At 41.6% G+C, this 21,443-nt stretch overlaps 1 protein-coding gene across 1 annotated transcript in view; it reads left to right on the top strand.

Moving 5' to 3' along the window:
• MPDZ (multiple PDZ domain crumbs cell polarity complex component) overlaps window positions 1-21,443 on the top strand; it is a 754,223-nt gene that overhangs the window by 448,003 nt on the left and 284,777 nt on the right. The window contains exon 19 of the mRNA XM_053699987.1: window positions 17,049-17,165. Within this exon, the coding sequence (XP_053555962.1) occupies window positions 17,049-17,165 (117 nt within the window). The remainder of the gene's footprint in view (window positions 1-17,048; window positions 17,166-21,443) is intronic.

Raw genomic sequence — 21,443 nt, 5'->3', positions numbered from 1 at the left:
GAGGGTTAGAGAGCTTTTTTTGGGGGGTCAGGGAGGTTGGGGGGTTAGGGAGGAACCTACACTGCAGGAAATATATTTAAAAAAAATATTTTTTTTTAAAAAAAAATGCTTTTATTTTCATACTGGCAGACTTTCTGCCAGTACTTAAGATGGTGGTGACAATTGTAAGGTGGGGGAGGGAATAGAGCTGTTTGAGGGGGGTCAGGGAGGGATCAGGGGGTTGGAGGCTGGTCTCTACACTAAAGTTAAAATTAACCTTACAAGCTACCTAATTAACCCCTTCACTGCTGGTCATAATACAAGTGTGGTGCGCAGCAGCATTTAGGGGCCTTCTAATTACCAAAAAGCAATGTCAAAGCATATATGTCTGCTATTTGTGAACAAAGGAGATCCCAGAGAAGCATTTACAACCATTGTGCCATAATTGTACAAGCTGTTTGTAAATAATTTCAGTGAGAAACCTAAAATTGTGAAAAGTTAACGTGTTTTTTTATTTGGTCGCATTTGGCGGTGAAATGGTGGCATGAAATATACCAAAATGGGCCTAGATCAATATTTTGGGTTGTCTACTAAAAATAATATATAGTTTTGATAGGTAAATATAAAAAAGGCTTTATTTCTGTTTAAATGTAGTGATAGCAAAAATGTTCTGGTCTTTTGGGGAACTTTTTGTCTAAAATGCCGGTCCTTAAGGGGTTAATATTGAATATGTAGAATCCACAGATGGGAAAGAAAACCTCTTCTATTGTAATATTATTCCAACTAACAGTGGCTTGTGCACCTGTAATGTGTTTAATGCTTCCTAATACTTAAAGGGACACTGAACCCAAATTTTTTCTTTCGTGATTCAGATAGAGCATGCAATTTTAAACAACTTTTTTATTTACTCCTATTATCAATTTTTCTTCGTTCTCTTGCTTTCTTTATTTGAAAAAGAAGGCATTTAAGCTATTTTTTTTTGTTTCAGAACCATGGAAAGCACTTGTTTATTGGTAGGTGAATGTATCCACCAATCAGCAAGAACAACACAGTGTGTTCACCAAAAATGGGCCAGCATCTAAACTTACATTCTTGCATTTCAAATAAAGATACCAAGAGAATGAAAAGAATTTGATAGTAGGAGTAAATTAGAAAGTTGCTTAAAATTGCATGCTCTATCTGAATCACGATAGAAAAGATTTGGTTTCAGTGTCCCTTTAATATTGGTAAACTAAACCACATTCTGGACATATTTGTTCCTTAGCTTAGATTAGATTGTTCCTTAGCTGTAGATTGCTAATAGTTTTGTCCTGATGGCTCTTCGTTTCATATGGGTGTTGTTAGTAGTTCATGGGAAATAAGCCTTGTCTAGAAGATGCTAAGTTACTGTTCCATGACGATTACCAGTCTAGCACAAATCCTTGATGCCCATTTGCCATTGATTTGTTGAGCATGGCTATATCTTTAAAACATTTATTATTATTTTACGCAAAGTAAGCCACTTTGTCCTATTTACATTTAATTTAAATTTTATTAAAATATGTACTTTTACTAGATGTTTAAGGATGCTGCAAGTTATATTACAGTGGTAGAGGAGAATTGGTATTTAAACATTGACAAAAGGTGTTTTTGAGCAATGCGTATTGCAGGATTTTATTGGTTCCATTGAGGAGTTTCCTCATTTAGCCTTTATAAGTGTCTACTTCTGAGGTCTCTAAAAGTGTGAAGGCCATTTTTTTGTACATTTTTTTCCTCAGTATAAACAAAATAACTCTTTTCCACTCAGATCTTTTCTTAATATTTGGGTCATGGTAGATCATGGTAGCCCTTCTCAGAAATATCATACACTGTGCTGTTTATAATTAATGGATACTATTTTGGACAGCCTCTGAGGCATCTACACTCAAAGTTAATCAGATTCTCTTTCCGTAGACTATTTAGTATGACACATGTCATGCACACCTTATTTTCTAATAGGTCTGCACCTCTTTTATTAGTTTGCAAAGACTAATGGCAGGGAGTATATATTCCTCTGTTTTGGTTTGAGCAAAAGGGAAATCCTTACACTGAATAATATACAAAAGGCTGGGTTTTCCTATCTTATAGGTTTATTCTGGAGTTCATCAAAGAAGAGGGCCCTAAAACAGGAAGGCATTTCTGTTGTTGTTTTCAGAAGGGCCAGCTCCCTCTTTTTTGCTGTAAATATAGCACATACAGTAACTCTAGTCAATGGATATAGTGCCTCCATAGATGCTGAGCACCTGTCAGTTGAGGAAACTTTTGCAGTTGAATACGTGGTTGTCTTATACTTGTTTACAACTTTTACCCTTTGACAGTAAGCTCTTGTTTGGTTCCAGACTGAATTATATTGCTATATATATATATGTATGTATATATCTCAAGAGAGTTAAAAGGCTTTTCTTCTGTTAAGTGTGATCAGTCCACGGGTCATCATTACTTCTGGGATATTACTCCTCCCCAACAGGAAGTGCAAGAGGATTCACCCAGCAGAGCTGCATATAGCTCCTCCCCTCTACGTCACTCCCAGTCATTCTCTTGCACCCAACGACTAGAATACATGACCACTGTAGATTTAAAAGATGCTTACCTTCACATACCGATTCACAAAGATCATTATCGGTACCTAAGGTTTGCCTTCCTAGACAGGCATTACCAGTTTGTGGCTCTTCCATTCGGATTGGCTACAGCTCCAAGAATCTTCACAAAGGTTCTGGGTGCTCTTCTGGCGGTACTAAGACCGCGGGGAATCTCGGTAGCTCCATACCTAGACGACATTCTGATACAAGCTTCAAGCTTTCAAACTGCCAAGTCTCATACAGAGTTAGTGCTGGCATTTCTAAGGTCACATGGATGGAAGGTGAACGAAAAGAAAAGTTCACTCGTTCCACTCACAAGAGTTCCCTTCCTGGGGACTCTTATAGATTCTGTAGAAATGAAGATTTACCTGACAGAGGACAGGCTAACAAGACTTCAAAGTGCTTGCCGCACCCTTCATTCCATTCAACACCCGTCAGTGGCTCAATGCATGGAGGTAATCGGCTTAATGGTAGCGGCAATGGACATAGTACCCTTTGCACGCTTACACCTCAGACCACTGCAACTGTGCATGCTAAGTCAGTGGAATGGGGATTACTCAGACTTATCCCCTTCTCTGAATCTGGATCAAGAGACCAGAAATTCTCTTCTATGGTGGCTTTCTCGGCCACATCTGTCCAGGGGGATGCCATTCAGCAGACCAGACTGGACAATTGTAACAACAGACGCCAGCCTTCTAGGTTGGGGTGCCGTCTGGAATTCTCTGAAGGCTCAGGGACAATGGAGTCAGGAGGAGAGTCTCCTGCCAATAAACATTCTGGAATTGAGAGCAGTTCTCAATGCCCTCCTGGCTTGGCCCCAGTTGACAACTCGGGGGTTCATCAGGTTTCAGTCGGACAACATCACGACTGTAGCTTACATCAACCATCAGGGAGGGACAAGAAGCTCCCTAGCTATGATGGAAGTATCAAAGATAATTTGCTGGGCAGAGTCTCACTCTTGCCACCTGTCAGCAATCCACATCCCGGGAGTGGAGAACTGGGAGGCGGATTTCTTAAGTCGTCAGACTTTTCATCCGGGGGAGTGGGAACTTCATCCGGAGGTCTTTGCCCAAATACTTCGACGTTGGGGCAAACCAGAGATAGATCTCATGGCGTCTCGACAGAACGCCAAGCTTCCTCGTTACGGGTCCAGATCCAGGGATCCAGGAGCAGTCCTGATAGATGCTCTGACAGCACCTTGGGACTTCAGGATGGCTTACGTGTTTCCACCCTTCCCGTTGCTTCCTCGATTGATTGCCAGAATCAAACAAGAGAGAGCATCAGTGATTCTAATAGCACCTGCGTGGCCACGCAGGACTTGGTATGCAGACCTGGTGGACATGTCATCCTGTCCACCTTGGTCTCTACCTCTGAAACAGGACCTTCTGATACAGGGTCCCTTCAAACATCAAAATCTAACTTCTCTGAAGCTGACTGCTTGGAAATTGAACGCTTGATTTTATCAAGACGTGGATTTTCTGAGTCAGTTATTGATACCTTAATACAGGCTAGGAAACCTGTTACCAGAAAGATTTACCATAAGATATGGCGTAAATACCTATATTGGTGTGAATCCAAAGGTTACTCTTGGAGTAAGGTTAGGATTCCTAGGATATTGTCTTTTCTACAAGAAGGTTTAGAAAAGGGTTTATCTGCTAGTTCATTAAAGGGACAGATCTCAGCTCTGTCCATTCTGTTACACAAACGTCTGTCAGAAGTTCCTGACGTCCAGGCTTTTTGTCAGGCTTTGGCCAGAATTAAGCCTGTGTTTAAAACTGTTGCTCCACCATGGAGTTTAAACCTTGTTCTTAATGTTTTACAGGGCGTTCCGTTTGAACCCCTTCATTCCATTGATATAAAGTTGTTATCTTGGAAAGTTCTATTTTTAATGGCTATTTCCTCGGCTCGAAGAGTCTCTGAATTATCAGCCTTACATTGTGATTCTCCTTATTTGATTTTTCATTCGGATAAGGTAGTCCTGCGTACTAAACCTGGGTTCTTACCTAAGGTAGTTACTAACAGGAATATCAATCAAGAGATTGTTGTTCCTTCTTTATGCCCAAATCCTTCTTCAAAGAAGGAACGTCTACTGCACAACCTGGATGTAGTCCGTGCTCTAAAATTTTACTTACAGGCAACTAAGGAATTTCGACAAACGTCTTCTCTGTTTGTCATTTACTCTGGGCAGAGGAGAGGTCAAAAAGCTTCCGCTACCTCTCTTTCTTTTTGGCTTCGTAGCATAATTCGTTTAGCTTATGAGACTGCTGGACAGCAGCCTCCTGAAAGAATTACAGCTCATTCTACTAGAGCTGTGGCTTCCACTTGGGCCTTCAAGAATGAGGCCTCTGTTGAACAGATTTGCAAGGCTGCAACTTGGTCTTCGCTTCATACTTTTTCCAAATTTTACAAATTTGACACTTTTGCTTCTTCGGAGGCTATTTTTGGGAGAAAGGTTCTTCAGGCAGTGGTTCCTTCTGTATAAAGAGCCTGCCTATCCCTCCCGTCATCCGTGTACTTTTGCTTTGGTATTGGTATCCCAGAAGTAATGATGACCCGTGGACTGATCACACTTAACAGAAGAAAACATAATTTATGCTTACCTGATAAATTCCTTTCTTCTGTAGTGTGATCAGTCCACGGCCCGCCCTGTTTTTAAGGCAGGTAAATATTTTTTAATTTATACTCCAGTCACCACTTCACCCTTGGCTTTTCCTTTCTCGTTGGTCCTTGGTCGAATGACTGGGAGTGACGTAGAGGGGAGGAGCTATATGCAGCTCTGCTGGGTGAATCCTCTTGCACTTCCTGTTGGGGAGGAGTAATATCCCAGAAGTAATGATGACCCGTGGACTGATCACACTACAGAAGAAAGGAATTTATCAGGTAAGCATAAATTATGTTTTTCTCCAACATAGGTGTGTCCGGTCCACGGCGTCATCCTTACTTGTGGGATATTCTCTTCCCCAACAGGAAATGGCAAAGAGCCCAGCAAAGCTGGTCACATGATCCCTCCTAGGCTCCGCCTTCCCCAGTCATTCTCTTTGCCGTTGCACAGGCAACATCTCCACGGAGATGGCTCAGAGTTTTTTGGTGTTTAAATGTAGTTTTTATTCTTCTATCAAGAGTTTGTTATTTTAAAATAGTGCTGGTATGTACTATTTACTCTGAAACAGAAAAGAGATGAAGATTTCTGTTTGTAAGAGGAAAATGATTTTAGCAACCATTACTAAAATCGATGGCTGTTTCCACACAGGACTGTTGAGAGGAATTAACTTCAGTTGGGGGAAACAGTGAGCAGACTTTGGCTGCTTGAGGTATGACACATTTCTAACAAGACTTGGTAATGCTGGAAGCTGTCATTTTCCCTATGGGATCCGGTAAGCCATTTTCTTAATTTTCAATATAAGAATAAAAGGGCTTCACAAGGGCTTTAAAGACTGGTAGACATTTTTCTGGGCCAAAACGATTACTTTATAAGCATATTTAATGGTTTATAACTTTGGAGAGTTATTTTAATCTTGGGAATTTTGTTAAAAAAACGGCAGGCACTGTATTGGACACCTTTTTCACTGGGGGCCTTTTCTAGTCATAGGCAGAGCCTCATTTTCGCGCCACTAATGCGCAGTTGTTTTTGAGAAGCAAGGAATGCACATGCATGTGTGAGGAGCTCAGGTCCACTGAAAAAGCTTATTGAAGGCGTCATTTGGTATCGTATTCCCCTCTGGGCTTGGTTGGGTCTCAGCAAAGCAGATACCAGGGACTGTATAGGGGTTAAATATAAAAACGGCTCTGGTTCCGTTATTTTAAGAGTTAAAGCTTTCAAATTTGGTGTGCAATACTTTTAAGGCTTTATGACACTGTGGTGAAATTTTGGTGACTTTTGAACATTTCCTTCATACTTTTGCGTATATTCAGTAAAAAAGTGTGTTCAGTTTAAAATTTAAAGAGACAGTAACGGTTTTATTTTAAAACGTTTTTTGTGCTTTGTTATCAAGTTTATGCCTATTAACATGTCTGAACTATCAGATAGACGATGTTCTGTATGTTCGGAAGCCAAGGTTCCTCTCCATTTAAATATATGTGATAAATGTGACAAACAAAGTAGGGACAATGATGCCACTGATAGTAATGTTGCCCAAAATGATTCCTTAAGTGAGGGGAGTAAGCATGGTACTGCATCATCTCCTTCTATGTCTACACCAGTCTTGCCCACTCAAGAGGTCCCTAGTGCATCTAGTGCGCCAATCCTCCTTACTATGCAACAATTAACGGCTGTAATGGATAATTCTATTAAAAACATTTTAGCCAAAATGCCCACTTATCAGCGAAAGCGCGACTGCTCTGTTTTAGATACTGAAGAGCATGAGGACGCTGATGATAATGGTTCTGTCATGCCCTTACACCAGTCTGAAGGGGCTAGGGAGGTTTTGTCTGAGGGAGAAATTTCAGATTCAGGAAAAATTTCTCAACAAGCTGAACCTGACGTTATTACATTTAAATTTAAATTGGAACATCTCCGCGCTCTGCTTAAGGAGGTGTTATCTACTCTGGATGATTGTGACAATTTGGTCATTCCAGAGAAATTATGTAAGATGGACAGGTTCCTAGAGGTCCCGGTGCCCCCCGAAGCTTTTCCTATACCCAAGCGGGTGGCGGACATTGTAAATAAAGAATGTGAAAGGCCCGGCATACCTTTTGTCCCTCCCCCTATATTTAAGAAATTATTTCCTATGGTCGACCCCAGGAAGGACTTATGGCAGACAGTCCCCAAGGTCGAGGGGGCGGTTTCTACTCTAAACAAACGCACCACTATCCCTATAGAAGATAGTTGTGCTTTCAAAGATCCTATGGATAAAAAATTAGAGGGTTTGCTTAAAAAGATGTTTGTTCAGCAAGGTTACCTTCTACAACCAATTTCATGCATTGTTCCTGTCACTACAGCAGCGTGTTTCTGGTTCGAGGAACTAGAAAAGTCGCTCAATCAGGCATCCTCTTATGAGGAGGTTATGGACAGAGTTCAAGCACTTAAGTTGGCTAACTCTTTTACCCTAGACGCCACTTTGCAATTAGCTAGATTAGCGGAGAAAAATTCAGGCTTTGCTATTGTGGCGCGCAGAGCGCTTTGGCTGAAGTCTTGGTCAGCGGATGTGTCCTCCAAGAACAGATTGCTTAACATCCCTTTCAAGGGGAAAACGCTGTTTGGCCCTGACTTGAAAGAGATTATTTCAGACATCACTGGGGGAAAGGGCCACGCCCTTCCTCAGGATAGGTCTTTTAAGGCTAAAAATAAAACAAATTTTCGTCCCTTTCGCAGAAACGGACCGGCCTCAAATTCTACATCCTCTAAGCAAGAGGGTAATTCTTCTCAAACCAAGCCAGCCTGGAGACCGATGCAAGGCTGGAACAAAGGTAAGCAGGCCAAGAAGCCCGCTACCGCTACCAAGACAGCATGAGATGCTGGCCCCCGATCCGGGACCGGATCTGGTGGGGGGCAGACTCTCTCTCTTCGCTCAGGCTTGGGCAAGAGATGTTCAGGATCCTTGGGCGCTAGAAATAGTTTCTCAAGGTTTTCTCCTGGAATTCAAGGAACTACCCCCAAGGGGAAGGTTCCACAGGTCTCAATTGTCTTCAGACCAAATAAAAAGACAGGCATTCTTACATTGTGTAGAAGACCTGTTAAAAATGGGAGTGATTCATCCTGTTCCATTAGGAGAACAAGGGATGGGGTTTTACTCCAATCTGTTCATAGTTCCCAAAAAAGAGGGAACATTCAGGCCAATTTTGGATCTCAAGATCCTAAACAAATTTCTCAAGGTCCCATCGTTCAAGATGGAAACCATTCGGACAATTCTTCCTACCATCCAGGAAGGTCAGTTCATGACCACGGTGGATTTAAAGGATGCGTATCTACATATTCCTATCCACAAGGAACATCATCGGTTCCTAAGATTCGCCTTTCTGGACAAGCATTACCAGTTTGTGGCACTTCCATTCGGACTAGCCACTGCTCCAAGAATTTTCACAAAGGTACTAGGGTCCCTTCTAGCGGTGCTAAGGCCAAGGGGCATTGCAGTAGTACCCTACTTGGACGACATACTGATTCAAGCGTCGTCTCTACCACAAGCAAAGGCTCATACGGACATTGTCCTAGCCTTTCTCAGATCTCAGGGGTGGAAAGTGAACGTAGAAAAAAGTTCTCTATTTCCGTCAACAAGAGTTCCCTTCTTGGGAACAATAATAGACTCCTTGGAAATGAAGATTTTTCTGACAGAAGCCAGAAAATCAAAACTTCGAAGCTCTTGTCAAGTACTTCATTCTGTTCTTCTTCCTTCCATAGCGCAGTGCATGGAAGTAATAGGTTTGATGGTTGCGGCAATGGACATAGTTCCTTTTGCGCGAATTCATCTAAGACCATTACAACTGTGCATGCTCAGACAGTGGAATGGGGATTATACAGATTTGTCCCCGACGATCCAAGTAGATCAGAGGACCAGAGATTCACTCGGTTGGTGGCTCACCCTGGACAACCTGTCCCAAGGGATGAGCTTCAGAAGACCAGAGTGGGTCATTGTAACGACCGACGCCAGCCTGGTGGGCTGGGGCGCGGTCTGGAATCACCTGAAGGCTCAGGGTCTATGGTCTCGGGAAGAATCTCTTCTCCCGATAAACATTCTGGAACTGAGAGCGATATTCAATGCTCTCAAGGCTTGGCCTCAACTAGCAAAGGCCAAATTCATAAGGTTTCAATCAGACAACATGACGACTGTTGCATATATCAACCATCAGGGGGGAACAAGGAGTTCCCTGGCGATGGAAGAAGTGACCAAAGTAACTCAATGGGCGGAGCTTCACTCCTGCCACTTGTCTGCAATCCACATCCCAGGAGTGGAAAATTGGGAAGCGGATTTTCTGAGTCGTCAGACATTTCATCCGGGGGAGTGGGAACTCCATCCGGAAATCTTTGCCCAAATAACTCAATTATGGGGCATTCCAGACATGGATCTGATGGCGTCTCGTCAGAACTTCAAGGTTCCTTGCTACGGGTCCAGATCCAGGGATCCCAAGGCGACTCTAGTAGATGCACTAGTAGCGCCCTGGACCTTCAACCTAGCTTATGTGTTCCCACCGTTTCCTCTCATTCCCAGGCTGGTAGCCAGGATCAATCAAGAGAGGGCTTCGGTGATCTTGATAGCTCCTGCGTGGCCACGCAGAACTTGGTATGCAGACCTGGTGAATATGTCATCGGCTCCACCATGGAAGCTACCTTTGAGACGGGACCTTCTTGTTCAAGGTCCGTTCGAACATCCGAATCTGGCATCACTCCAACTGACTGCTTGGAGATTGAACGCTTGATTTTATCAAAGCGTGGGTTCTCAGATTCTGTCATTGATACTCTTATTCAGGCTAGAAAGCCTGTAACTAGGAAAATTTACCATAAAGTATGGAAGAAATATATCTGTTGGTGCGAATCGAAAGGATTCCCATGGAACAGGGTAAAAATTCCTAAGATTCTATCCTTTCTACAAGAGGGTTTGGAGAAAGGATTATCTGCAAGTTCTTTGAAGGGACAGATTTCTGCTTTATCTGTTTTACTTCACAAGAAGCTGGCGGCTGTGCCAGATGTTCAGGCTTTTGTTCAGGCCCTGGTTAGAATCAAGCCTGTTTACAAACCTTTGACTCCTCCTTGGAGTCTCAATTTAGTTCTTTCAGTTCTTCAAGGGGTTCCGTTTGAACCCTTACATTCCGTAGATATTAAGTTATTATCTTGGAAAGTTTTGTTTTTGGTTGCAATTTCTTCTGCTAGAAGAGTTTCAGAGTTATCTGCTCTGCAGTGTTCTCCTCCTTATCTGGTGTTCCATGCAGATAAGGTGGTTTTGCGTACTAAGCCTGGTTTTCTTCCGAAAGTTGTTTCTAACAAAAATATTAACCAGGATATAGTTGTGCCTTCTTTGTGTCCGAATCCAGTTTCAAAGAAGGAACGTTTGTTGCACAATTTGGATGTAGTTCGTGCTCTAAAATTCTATTTAGAGGCTACAAAGGATTTCAGGCAAACATCTTCCTTGTTTGTTGTTTATTCTGGTAAAAGGAGAGGTCAAAAAGCAACTTCTACCTCTCTCTCTTTTTGGCTTAAAAGCATCATCAGATTGGCTTATGAGACTGCCGGACGGCAGCCTCCTGAAAGAATCACAGCTCATTCCACTAGGGCTGTGGCTTCCACATGGGCCTTCAAGAACGAGGCTTCTGTTGATCAGATATGTAAGGCAGCGACTTGGTCTTCACTGCACACTTTTACCAAATTTTACAAATTTGACACTTTTGCTTCTTCTGAGGCTATTTTTGGGAGAAAGGTTTTGCAAACCGTGGTGCCTTCCATCTAGGTGACCTGATTTGCTCCCTCCCATCATCCGTGTCCTAAAGCTTTGGTATTGGTTCCCACAAGTAAGGATGACGCCGTGGACCGGACACACCTATGTTGGAGAAAACAGAATTTATGTTTACCTGATAAATTACTTTCTCCAACGGTGTGTCCGGTCCACGGCCCGCCCTGGTTTTTTAATCAGGTCTGATGATTTAATTTCTCTAACTACAGTCACCACGGTATCATATGATTTCTCCTATGCAAATATTCCTCCTTTACGTCGGTCGAATGACTGGGGAAGGCGGAGCCTAGGAGGGATCATGTGACCAGCTTTGCTGGGCTCTTTGCCATTTCCTGTTGGGGAAGAGAATATCCCACAAGTAAGGATGACGCCGTGGACCGGACACACCGTTGGAGAAAGTAATTTATCAGGTAAACATAAATTCTGTTTTTTTGCCTCATGGAAATATCTTTAAAGTGAAGGTCAATTGTCATGTAAAAGTGCCCGGTTTAAAAAACTATTGAAAACAAGGGCACTTTCATTCATGAAAATTGACATTTCAGCCGTTTTTTTTAAATATACTTACCTTTTCTTCTTGAAGCCACTCCAATGCTTCACCAGCCTGTCGCAAGCCTCTTCATACGTCAGCAATGGCGATTCCAACATCCTCCAATCACGGCTTTCCCCCCGGGGTAATCATTACCTAAGGTAGTGTCGTGATTGGTGGAAGCCGGTTTCGTCATTGCTGGGTAAGTAAACTAGGAAGAATCAGGCGGGGCATTGTTTCAGAACGGCGCTCCAGCATTTCAGAAGAACAAGGTAAGTATTTTTAAAATACAGTACTATGTCAATTTTCATGAATGAAAGTGCCCCTGTTTTTAATAGTTTTTTTTTTTAAAAACCAGGCACTTTCACATAAAAATTGACCACTTTAAACCTTGTACTTCTTTCTCCTTTTTACTGTTACAAAATGTGTCTTCTCTTTAGCCACGTCTTCTCAGTTTTTCTCTGCTTTTCTTAGAGTAAATACTTTAGACAAGCCTTTCAAGACTAATTTCAGGAAATGTGGTGCTGTAGCTGTCCCATATATAGAATTACATTAAAAGGGAAAATTGTCTTAGCAGAAATCACTTTTATATCTACATGAGAGTATCTTCTTGACACTCATCTACAATGGGTCAGCCATCATCCTCATAGTCTTCATAGAGGCTACGGTGGTGCTTTGTAATTTCTCTTTTGATTATGTATTCTCTTCCTTGCTTCCAGTGGTGACTTACAAACTGATCAAACAAAAAGGGCAGTCAAGGGCCTCATTTAGGGCTTGATTATGAGTGGCACACTAACTGTTGCATGCAAGCGAAAAGGGGTTTATCCCGGCTCTTTGCATGCGTCCGAAGTCACACGCATTACAGTTTGAAAGTAAATGTGTTCACTGTGCATCAGGATATCACGACTTCAGAGCTCTGGTTAACTGTGATGCTTGACTAAAAGGTTGCACAAAACACATAAAAAATACATTTATAAGTACAGTTACAATCATAATAACACTGTCTGATAACATTTTTATTAAAAAATATTGCATAAAAAAGTTATAAGTGCTAAAAGAAGTTGAAAAAAAAGAAAGCAAAGTGCTTTAACTTAAATATACATACATATACATATGTAAATATCTGTGTGTGTGTGTGTGTGTGTGTATAGAGTCCACAATTCATTACTCCTGGGAAATTATACTAGTGGCCACTAAGAGGAGGCAAAGATCCTAAATCTCCAAGAGCCCTCAAAACCTCCTTCCACCTTACTGGAATCTAGTCTTGTTGTCTTTGCCTTCGCAGGAGGAAGGTGAAGAAGGAAGTTGCTCCAGTTGTTTGTGAGAAGGTTTCTCAGACTTATTTGAGGCCAGTTTTCTCTCAGAGAGCTACAGTCTGGACAGATGGATGTCTTTGAAGTATGGGTAGTGGCACAAAAAAAAAACCCTGTGGAAGTTAGCTGCAGGCCTGCCACAGGTGTCACAGAGACAGGTCCTTAGCTATCTAATGGAAGCAGATCTTCCTGCTTTTAATAGGGGTGCCTATCAGGTAAGTGTGGGGTTGTTGTTGGCACCTGTTTATATGGTAGGCTGTTAGTAGGTAGTCACTTATAATCCATGCCTAAAATGCCTGAAATAATAGTCCCCAGGCTTTGATATACCAATAAGTACCTTATTTTTACCTTTTGTAGGCCTAGAGTTGCATTTTTAAAGTTTTTATTTTTTAACACATCAGAAGTGTTATGTACTTTAGGAGTTCAGGTTTCTAAATTTACTAAGAATAGGTTTGTTAAGCAGCTGGATTTAATTTAAAACCTTCCGCTAAATCTCAAGAGGTATTCCCAGTTCCTAATGCTATCCCTGAGATTATGTCTAAAGAGTGGTCCAAGTATGGTATGCCTTTTAATCTGGCTCAGAGATTTAAAAGGGAGTTTCCTTTGCCTGCTTTTAATTTAGTGGATGGGGCTATTTCTATTTTAGCTAAACGTTCTACGATTCCTCTTGAGGATAGCACCTCTTTTAGGGACCTTATGGATAGGAAATTGGAGTATTTTCATAGAAAGGCTTTTCTGCAAGCAGGTTTTCTTTTTTAGGCCAGTGTTTAGTATTGCTTGTGTAGCTGCAGCATCTACCCTTTGGTGAAAACAGCTAATGCTTTTATTTGTGATGCAGTTGTTATTATTAAGATCAAGGCTGCTCCATAACCCTGTCCGCCTGCTCTGAGCAGGCGGACAGAGATCGCCACAATTCAACCTGATCGAGTACGATCGGGTTGATTGACACCCCCCTGCTGGTGGCCAATCCTTTTTCTTGTTTTCACATGAGACCTCCTCAGCTTTGTATGCTTCGTCAGTGGTGCAGTGATTACAATCAGCTGGCTCAAAAGATTATTTTGGATGCCAAAACAAGACAATGCCTTTCTTGGGGGATCAATCATCAGCATTTTTTGTTCGTCCAAATTTGACAACAGATGCAAGTCTCTCGGTTTTGGGTGCAGTCTAGGGGTCTCAGAGAGCACAGGGAGTAATGTCACAACAGTGGCTTACATCAATCATCATGGGGAGCTTGCAGCTATTAGGGAGGTTTCACGAATTCTGACTTGGGCAGAGAGAAATTCCTGTATACTTTCTGCAGTACATATTCCAGGGGTCAGCAATTGAGAAGCAGACTTTCTCAGTTTTTAATACTTTCACCCGGGGGAATGGTCTCTTCATCCGAAATTTTTTATCATATTGTAGACCTGTGGGGTCTTCTGGAAGTGGATGCTCTATTGGCTTCTCGTTTGAACAAAAAACTTTTTATATATTTTCTGAGGTCCAGGGTTCTTCATGTAGATTTTGTTGATGCTCTTTTAGCTCCTTGGTTGTTTTGTCGCTTGCATTTTTCCACCTCTTGTTCTGTTGCCAAGGTTAATTGCCAGGATCAAGCATGATCCTGATTGCTCCAGCTTGGCCCTGCAGAATTTAGTTTACAGATCTGGTGCAGATGTCCAGTTGTCCTATGTGGTCTCTTCCTCTGTTTTACAACCTTCTGTCTTAAGGTCCATTCTTTCATCAGGATCTAAAATCTCTAAATCTGATGGCTTGGATGGCTTCAAGACCGAGTGCTTAGTTTTAAGGCAGAGACATTTTTCTGATTCTGCAATTTAAACTTTGGTTCAGGCCTGTAAATTTGTGACAAGGTAGATTTATCACTAAGTTTAGAAGGATGTTATGTCCTAGTGTGTAGAACATGGGTTCAGTTGGCACTCTTTAAGAATTCCTAGAATTCTTCAATTTCTTCAGGATGGTTTGAGTAAGGGTTTATCCACTAGTTCCTTAAAGTTTCTGTTTTGTTTCATAAGAATACTGCTAACCTATGAACCTATGCATGATTTGGATATTCAGCTTTTGTCTTGGAAGGTTTTCTTTCTAGCTGTGATCTTGACTTAAATTAACAAACATGCATTGTTGCTTTGAACCCTTATTTAACATTTCACTTGCATGAACTTTCCCTCTGTGCTGTTGTTTAATTCAGTCCAATCTGGGCTCATTTTTTCTGCAGCTTTCACCAGTAGTAGGGTCTTATGATGACGAAGCTCCTTCTGATGCTCCCCTTTTCCATGCTGAGCTAGCTCTGGTTAGTGCCAGCAGATTTCTACATCTTGTCTATTCCAGTTGTTTCTTTTTATAGTAAATTAAAGAGATTTAAGAACTTTACATATATCTTCCATAGCCTTTCACTTTCTCAGTTGTAACTGGTAAACTATAAATTTCACTCATTTATATTTAATAAAGCACAGCATGCCCACTGCACTGCATTCTTTCATCAGGATCTAAAATCTCTAAATCTGATGGCTTGGATGGCTTCAAGACCGAGTGCTTAGTTTTAAGGCAGAGAGATTTTTCTGATTCTGTAATTGAAACTTTGGTTCGGGCCTGTAAATTTGTGACAAGGTAGATTTATCACTAAGTTTAGAAGGATGTTATGTCCTAGTGTGTAGAACATGGGTTCAGTTGGCACTCTTTAAGAATTCCTAGAATTCTTCAATTTCTTCAGGATGGTTTGGGTAAGGGTTTATCCGCTAGTTCTTTAAAGGGCCAGTTCTCTGCTGTTTCTGTTTTGTTTCATAAGAATATTGCTAACCTATGAACCTATGCATGATTTGGATATTCAGCTTTTGTGTTGGAAGGTTTTCTTTCTTTTGGCTATTTCTTCTACTAGAAGAGTTTCTGAATTGACTTCTCTTTGTTGTGAGACTCCTTATCTTGTTTTTCACCTGGAAAAGGCAGTCTTGAGAACTAAGTTTGACTTTTCTTCTGATATTATCAATTGTGAGATTGTTGTTCCCTCTTTTTATCCTAATCCAAAGAATTCCAAGTAGAGGCTTCTCTATAATTTGGATGGGGTCAGAGCTTTGAAGTACTACTTACAGTCTGCTAAGGATTTGAGACAATTCTCTAGCTTGTTTGTTCATTTTTCTGGTGCCAGAAAGGGTCAGAAGGCTACTGCCGTTTCATTAGCCTCTTGGTTGTAGCTTTTGATTCATAAAGCTTAATTAGAGGTGGGTCAGTCTCCTCCTAAACGGATAACTGCCCATTCTACCAGATCAGTTGCTACTTATTGGACCTTTAAGAATGAAGCCTCTGTTGATCAAATTTGCAAGGCCACAACTTGGTCTTCCTTACATACTTTTTCTAAATTCTACTATTTTGATGTTTTTTATTCTTCTGAAGCAGCTTTTGGTAGAAAAGTCCTTCAGGCGGCTATTTTGTATTTATATTTTTTCTGCTTAAAAAACCCCAAAATGTATTCCAATGTATTTGAAATTGTCTAAATCTGGTGTCGCCCAGATTACTTGTGGATTTAACAGCTTGGGTATTAGTTCTCAGGAGTAATGGATTGTGGACTCTCCCCACCTTTTATAATAGAAAATATAATTTATGCTTACCTGATAAATTTATTTATATTCGGATTGTGTTTTTCTGGCAGCAGTTTGAGTATGCACCTCCTTTGTTCCATGTTCCTTGTTTATTGCTCTTATTTTCTTTTCCTACCTTCTTTTTTTCTGGCTTGGCTAGTTTCCATCAATGTGGGAGGGGTTTTGAGGGTTCTTGGAGTTTTAAAATCTTTGGCTCCTCCTAGTGGCTAGTAGTATAATTTTCCTGAAGTACTGGATTGTGGAATCATACCACCATGAAAGAAATTAATTTATCAGGTAAGTCTTAATAATATTTTTGTGTTTTTTTAATACACTCATTGCAGCATTTAAATGCCAGGCAACAAGAGAAACTGACAAATCCAGATGTATGCTGAACCTTTTAAAATAATATCAGTGTTATTATTTGATTTTTGACTAACACTTTGAACCATTTTACTGTTACAGTCTAACAATGTATATTTTACAAATGCTAAAGCTAATTTATTGTTGCTATCACCTTTTCAGCAGGTGCCAGAGAGAAAGCAAGAATGTTATACTAGCTGTGTTCTTGACTTAAATTAACAAACATGCATTGTTGCTTTGAACCCTTATTTAACATTTCACTTGCATGAACTTTCCCTCTGTGCTATTGTTTAATGCAGTCCAATCTGGGCTCATTTTTTCTGCAGCTTTCACCAGAAGAGGGCTATGTTTCTGCTAAAGAAGAGACTCTCTTCTACTCTGCTCAGTCTTATGATGACGAAGCTTCTTCTGATGCTCCCCTTTTCCATGCTGAGCTAGCTCTGGTTAGTGCCAGCAGATTGCTACATCTTGTCTATTCCAGTTGTTTCTTTTTATAGTAAATAAAAGAGATTTAAGAACTTTACATATATCTTCCATAGCCTTTCACTTTCTCAGTTGTAACTGGTAAACTATAAATTTCACTCATTTATATGTAATAAAGCACAGCATGCCCACTGCACTGCATGCCATATTGAAGAAACAACATTTATTACTGTCTGTACTGTTTAATAATGTCTACCAGGAATAAATATGTCTGTCTATCATGCTACTGTGAAAATTGGTAGCAGAAAGTTTTTAGTGATGGATCATTAATTTCATGCTCAGATAGAGAAGAAGTTAAGAAATTATTGATTTGTTTCTGAATATTCCTTCCCTCTTGTTCCCATTCAGGTCCTAACTTCCTTTAGAGGAGCAGTAATACATTCGCTCGTGCTGCATAATTTTGAAATCCTATTTTCTCCAACATAGGTGTGTCCGGTCCACGGCGTCATCCTTACTTGTGGGATATTCTCTTCCCCAACAGGAAATGGCAAAGAGCCCAGCAAAGCTGGTCACATGATCCCTCCTAGGCTCCGCCTACCCCAGTCATTCTCTTTGCCGTTGTACAGGCAACATCTCCACGGAGATGGCTTAGAGTTTTTTAGTGTTTAACTGTAGTTTTTTATTATTCAATCAAGAGTTTGTTATTTTGAAATAGTGCTGGTATGTACTATTTACTCAGAAACAGAAAAGAGATGAAGAGTTCTGTTTGTATGAGGAAAATGATTTTAGCAACCGTAACTAAAATCCATGGCTGTTCCACACAGGACTGTTGAGAGCAATTAACTTCAGTTGGGGGAACAGTGTGCAGTCTCTTGCTGCTTGAGGTATGACACATTCTAACAAGACGATGTAATGCTGGAAGCTGTCATTTTCCCTATGGGATCCGGTAAGCCATATTTATTACGATCGTAAATAAGGGCTTTACAAGGGCTTATTTAGACTGTAGACTTTTCTGGGCTAAATCGATTCATTATTAACATATTTAGCCTTGAGGAATCATTTTATCTGGGTATTTTGATATAATAATATCGGCAGGCACTGTATTTGACACCTTATTTCTTAGGGGCTTTCCCAAAGCATAAGCAGAGTCTCATTTTCGCGCCGGTGTGGCGCACTTGTTTTTGAGAGGCATGGCATGCAGTCGCATGTGAGAGGAGCTCTGATACTTAGAAGAGACTTTCTGAAGGCGTCATTTGGTATCGTATTCCCCTTTGGGCTTGGTTGGGTCTCAGCAAAGCAGATACCAGGGACTGTAAAGGGGTTAAAGCTTATAACGGCTCCGGTTCCGTTATTTTAAGAGTTAAAGCTTCCAAATTTGGTGTGCAATATTTTTAAGGCTTTAAGACACTGTGGTGAAAATTTGGTGATTTTTGAACAATTCCTTCATGTTTTTTCGCAATTGCAGTAACAAAGTGTGTTCAGTTTAAAATTTAAAGTGACAGTAACGGTTTTATTTTAAAACGTTTTTTGTACTTTCTTATCAAGTTTATGCCTGTTTAACATGTCTGAACTACCAGATAGACTGTGTTCTGAATGTGGGGAAGCCAGAATTCCTATTCATTTAAATAAATGTGATTTATGTGATAATGACAATGATGCCCAAGATGATTCCTCAAGTGAGGGGAGTAAGCATGGTACTGCATCATTCCCTCCTTCGTCTACACGAGTCTTGCCCACTCAGGAGGCCCCTAGTACATCTAGCGCGCCAATACTCCTTACTATGCAACAATTAACGGCTGTAATGGATAATTCTGTCAAAAACATTTTAGCCAAAATGAACCCTTGTCAGCGTAAGCGTGGCTGCTCTGTTTTAGTTACTGAAGAGCATGACGACGCTGATATTAATATCTCTGAAGGGCCCCTAATCCAATTTGAGGGGGCCAGGGAGGTTTTGTCTGAGGGAGAAATTACTGATTCAGGGAACATTTCTCATCAGGCTGAATCTGATGTGATTACATTTAAATTTAAGTTGGAACATCTCCGCATTTTGCTTAAGGAGGTATTATCCACTCTGGATGATTGTGAAAAGTTGGTCATTCCAGAGAAACTATGTAAAATGGACAAGTTCCTAGAGGTGCCGGGGCTCCCAGAAGCTTTTCCTATACCCAAGCGGGTGGCGGACATTGTTAATAAAGAATGGGAAAGGCCCGGTATTCCTTTCGTCCCTCCCCCCATATTTAAAAAATTGTTTCCTATGGTCGACCCCAGAAAGGACTTATGGCAGTCAGTCCCCAAGGTCGAGGGAGCGGTTTCTACTTTAAACAAACGCACCACTATACCCATAGAGGATAGTTGTGCTTTCAAAGATCCTATGGATAAAAAATTAGAAGGTTTGCTTAAAAAGATGTTTGTTCAGCAGGGTTACCTTCTACAACCCATTTCATGCATTGTCCCTGTCACTACAGCTGCATATTTCTGGTTTGATGAACTGATTAAGGTGCTCGATAGTGATTCTCCTCCTTATGAGGAGATTATGGACAGAATCAATGCTCTCAAATTGGCTAATTCTTTCACTCTAGACGCCACTTTGCAAGTGGCTAGGTTAGCGGCTAAGAATTCTGGGTTTGCTATTGTGGCGCGCAGAGCGCTTTGGTTGAAATCTTGGTCGGCTGATGCGTCTTCCAAGAACAAGTTACTAAACATTCCTTTCAAGGGGAAAACGCTGTTTGGCCCTGACTTGAAAGAGATTATCTCTGATATCACTGGGGGTAAGGGCCACGCCCTTCCTCAGGATAGGCCTTTCAAGGCAAAAAATAGACCTAATTTTCGTCCCTTTCGTAAAAACGGACCAGCCCAAAGTGCTACGTCCTCTAAGCAAGAGGGTAATTCTTCTCAAGCCAAGCCAGCTTGGAGACCAATGCAAGGCTGGAACAAGGGAAAGCAGGCCAAGAAACCTGTCACTGCTACCAAGACAGCATGAAATATTGGCCCCCGATCCGGGACCGGATCTGGTGGGGGGCAGACTCTCTCTCTTCGCTCAGGCTTGGGCAAGAGATGTTCTGGATCCTTGGGCGCTAGAAATAGTCTCCCAGGGTTATCTTCTGGAATTCAAGGGACTTCCCCCAAGGGGGAGGTTCCACAGGTCTCAGTTGTCTTCAGACCACATAAAAAGACAGGCGTTCTTACTTTGTGTAGAAGACCTGTTAAAAATGGGAGTGATTCATCCTGTTCCATTAAGAGAACAAGGGATGGGGTTCTACTCCAATCTGTTCATAGTTCCCAAAAAAGAGGGAACGTTCAGACCAATCTTAGATCTCAAGATCTTAAACAAATTTCTCAAGGTCCCATCGTTCAAGATGGAAACCATCCGAACTATCCTTCCTTCCATCCAGGAAGGTCAATTCATGACCACGGTGGATTTAAAGGATGCGTATCTACATATTCCTATCCACAAGGAACATCATCGGTTCCTAAGGTTTGCATTCCTGGACAAACATTACCAGTTTGTGGCGCTTCCTTTCGGATTAGCCACTGCTCCAAGGATTTTCACAAAGGTACTAGGGTCCCTTCTTGCGGTGCTAAGACCAAGGGGCATTGCAGTAGTACCTTACCTGGACGACATTCTGATTCAAGCGTCGTCCCTCCCTCGAGCAAAGGCTCACACGGACATCGTCCTGGCCTTTCTCAGATCTCACGGCTGGAAAGTGAACGTGGAAAAGAGTTCTCTATCCCCGTCAACAAGGGTTCCCTTCTTGGGAACAATTATAGACTCCTCAGAAATGAGGATTTTTCTAACAGAGGCCAGAAAGACAAAGCTTCTGGACTCTTGTCGGATACTTCATTCCGTTCCTCTTCCTTCCGTAGCTCAGTGCATGGAAGTGATCGGGTTGATGGTAGCGGCAATGGACATAGTTCCTTTTGCGCGCATTCATCTAAGACCATTACAACTGTGCATGCTCAGTCAGTGGAATGGGGACTATACAGACTTGTCTCCAAAGATACAAGTAAATCAGAGGACCAGAGACTCACTCCGTTGGTGGCTGTCCCTGGACAACCTGTCACGAGGGATGACATTCCGCAGACCAGAGTGGGTCATTGTCACGACCGACGCCAGTCTGATGGGCTGGGGCGCGGTCTGGGGATCCCTGAAAGCTCAGGGTCTTTGGTCTCGGGAAGAATCTCTTCTACCGATAAATATTCTGGAACTGAGAGCGATATTCAATGCTCTCAAGGCTTGGCCTCAGCTAGCGAGGACCAAGTTCATTCGGTTTCAATCAGACAACATGACGACTGTTGCG

This window comes from Bombina bombina, chromosome 2, assembly GCF_027579735.1.
Source record: "Bombina bombina isolate aBomBom1 chromosome 2, aBomBom1.pri, whole genome shotgun sequence".
Lineage (NCBI taxonomy): Eukaryota > Metazoa > Chordata > Amphibia > Anura > Bombinatoridae > Bombina > Bombina bombina.
The sequence above is the reverse complement of the archived record's forward strand: the minus strand, read 5'-3'. Positions and strand labels throughout refer to the sequence as shown.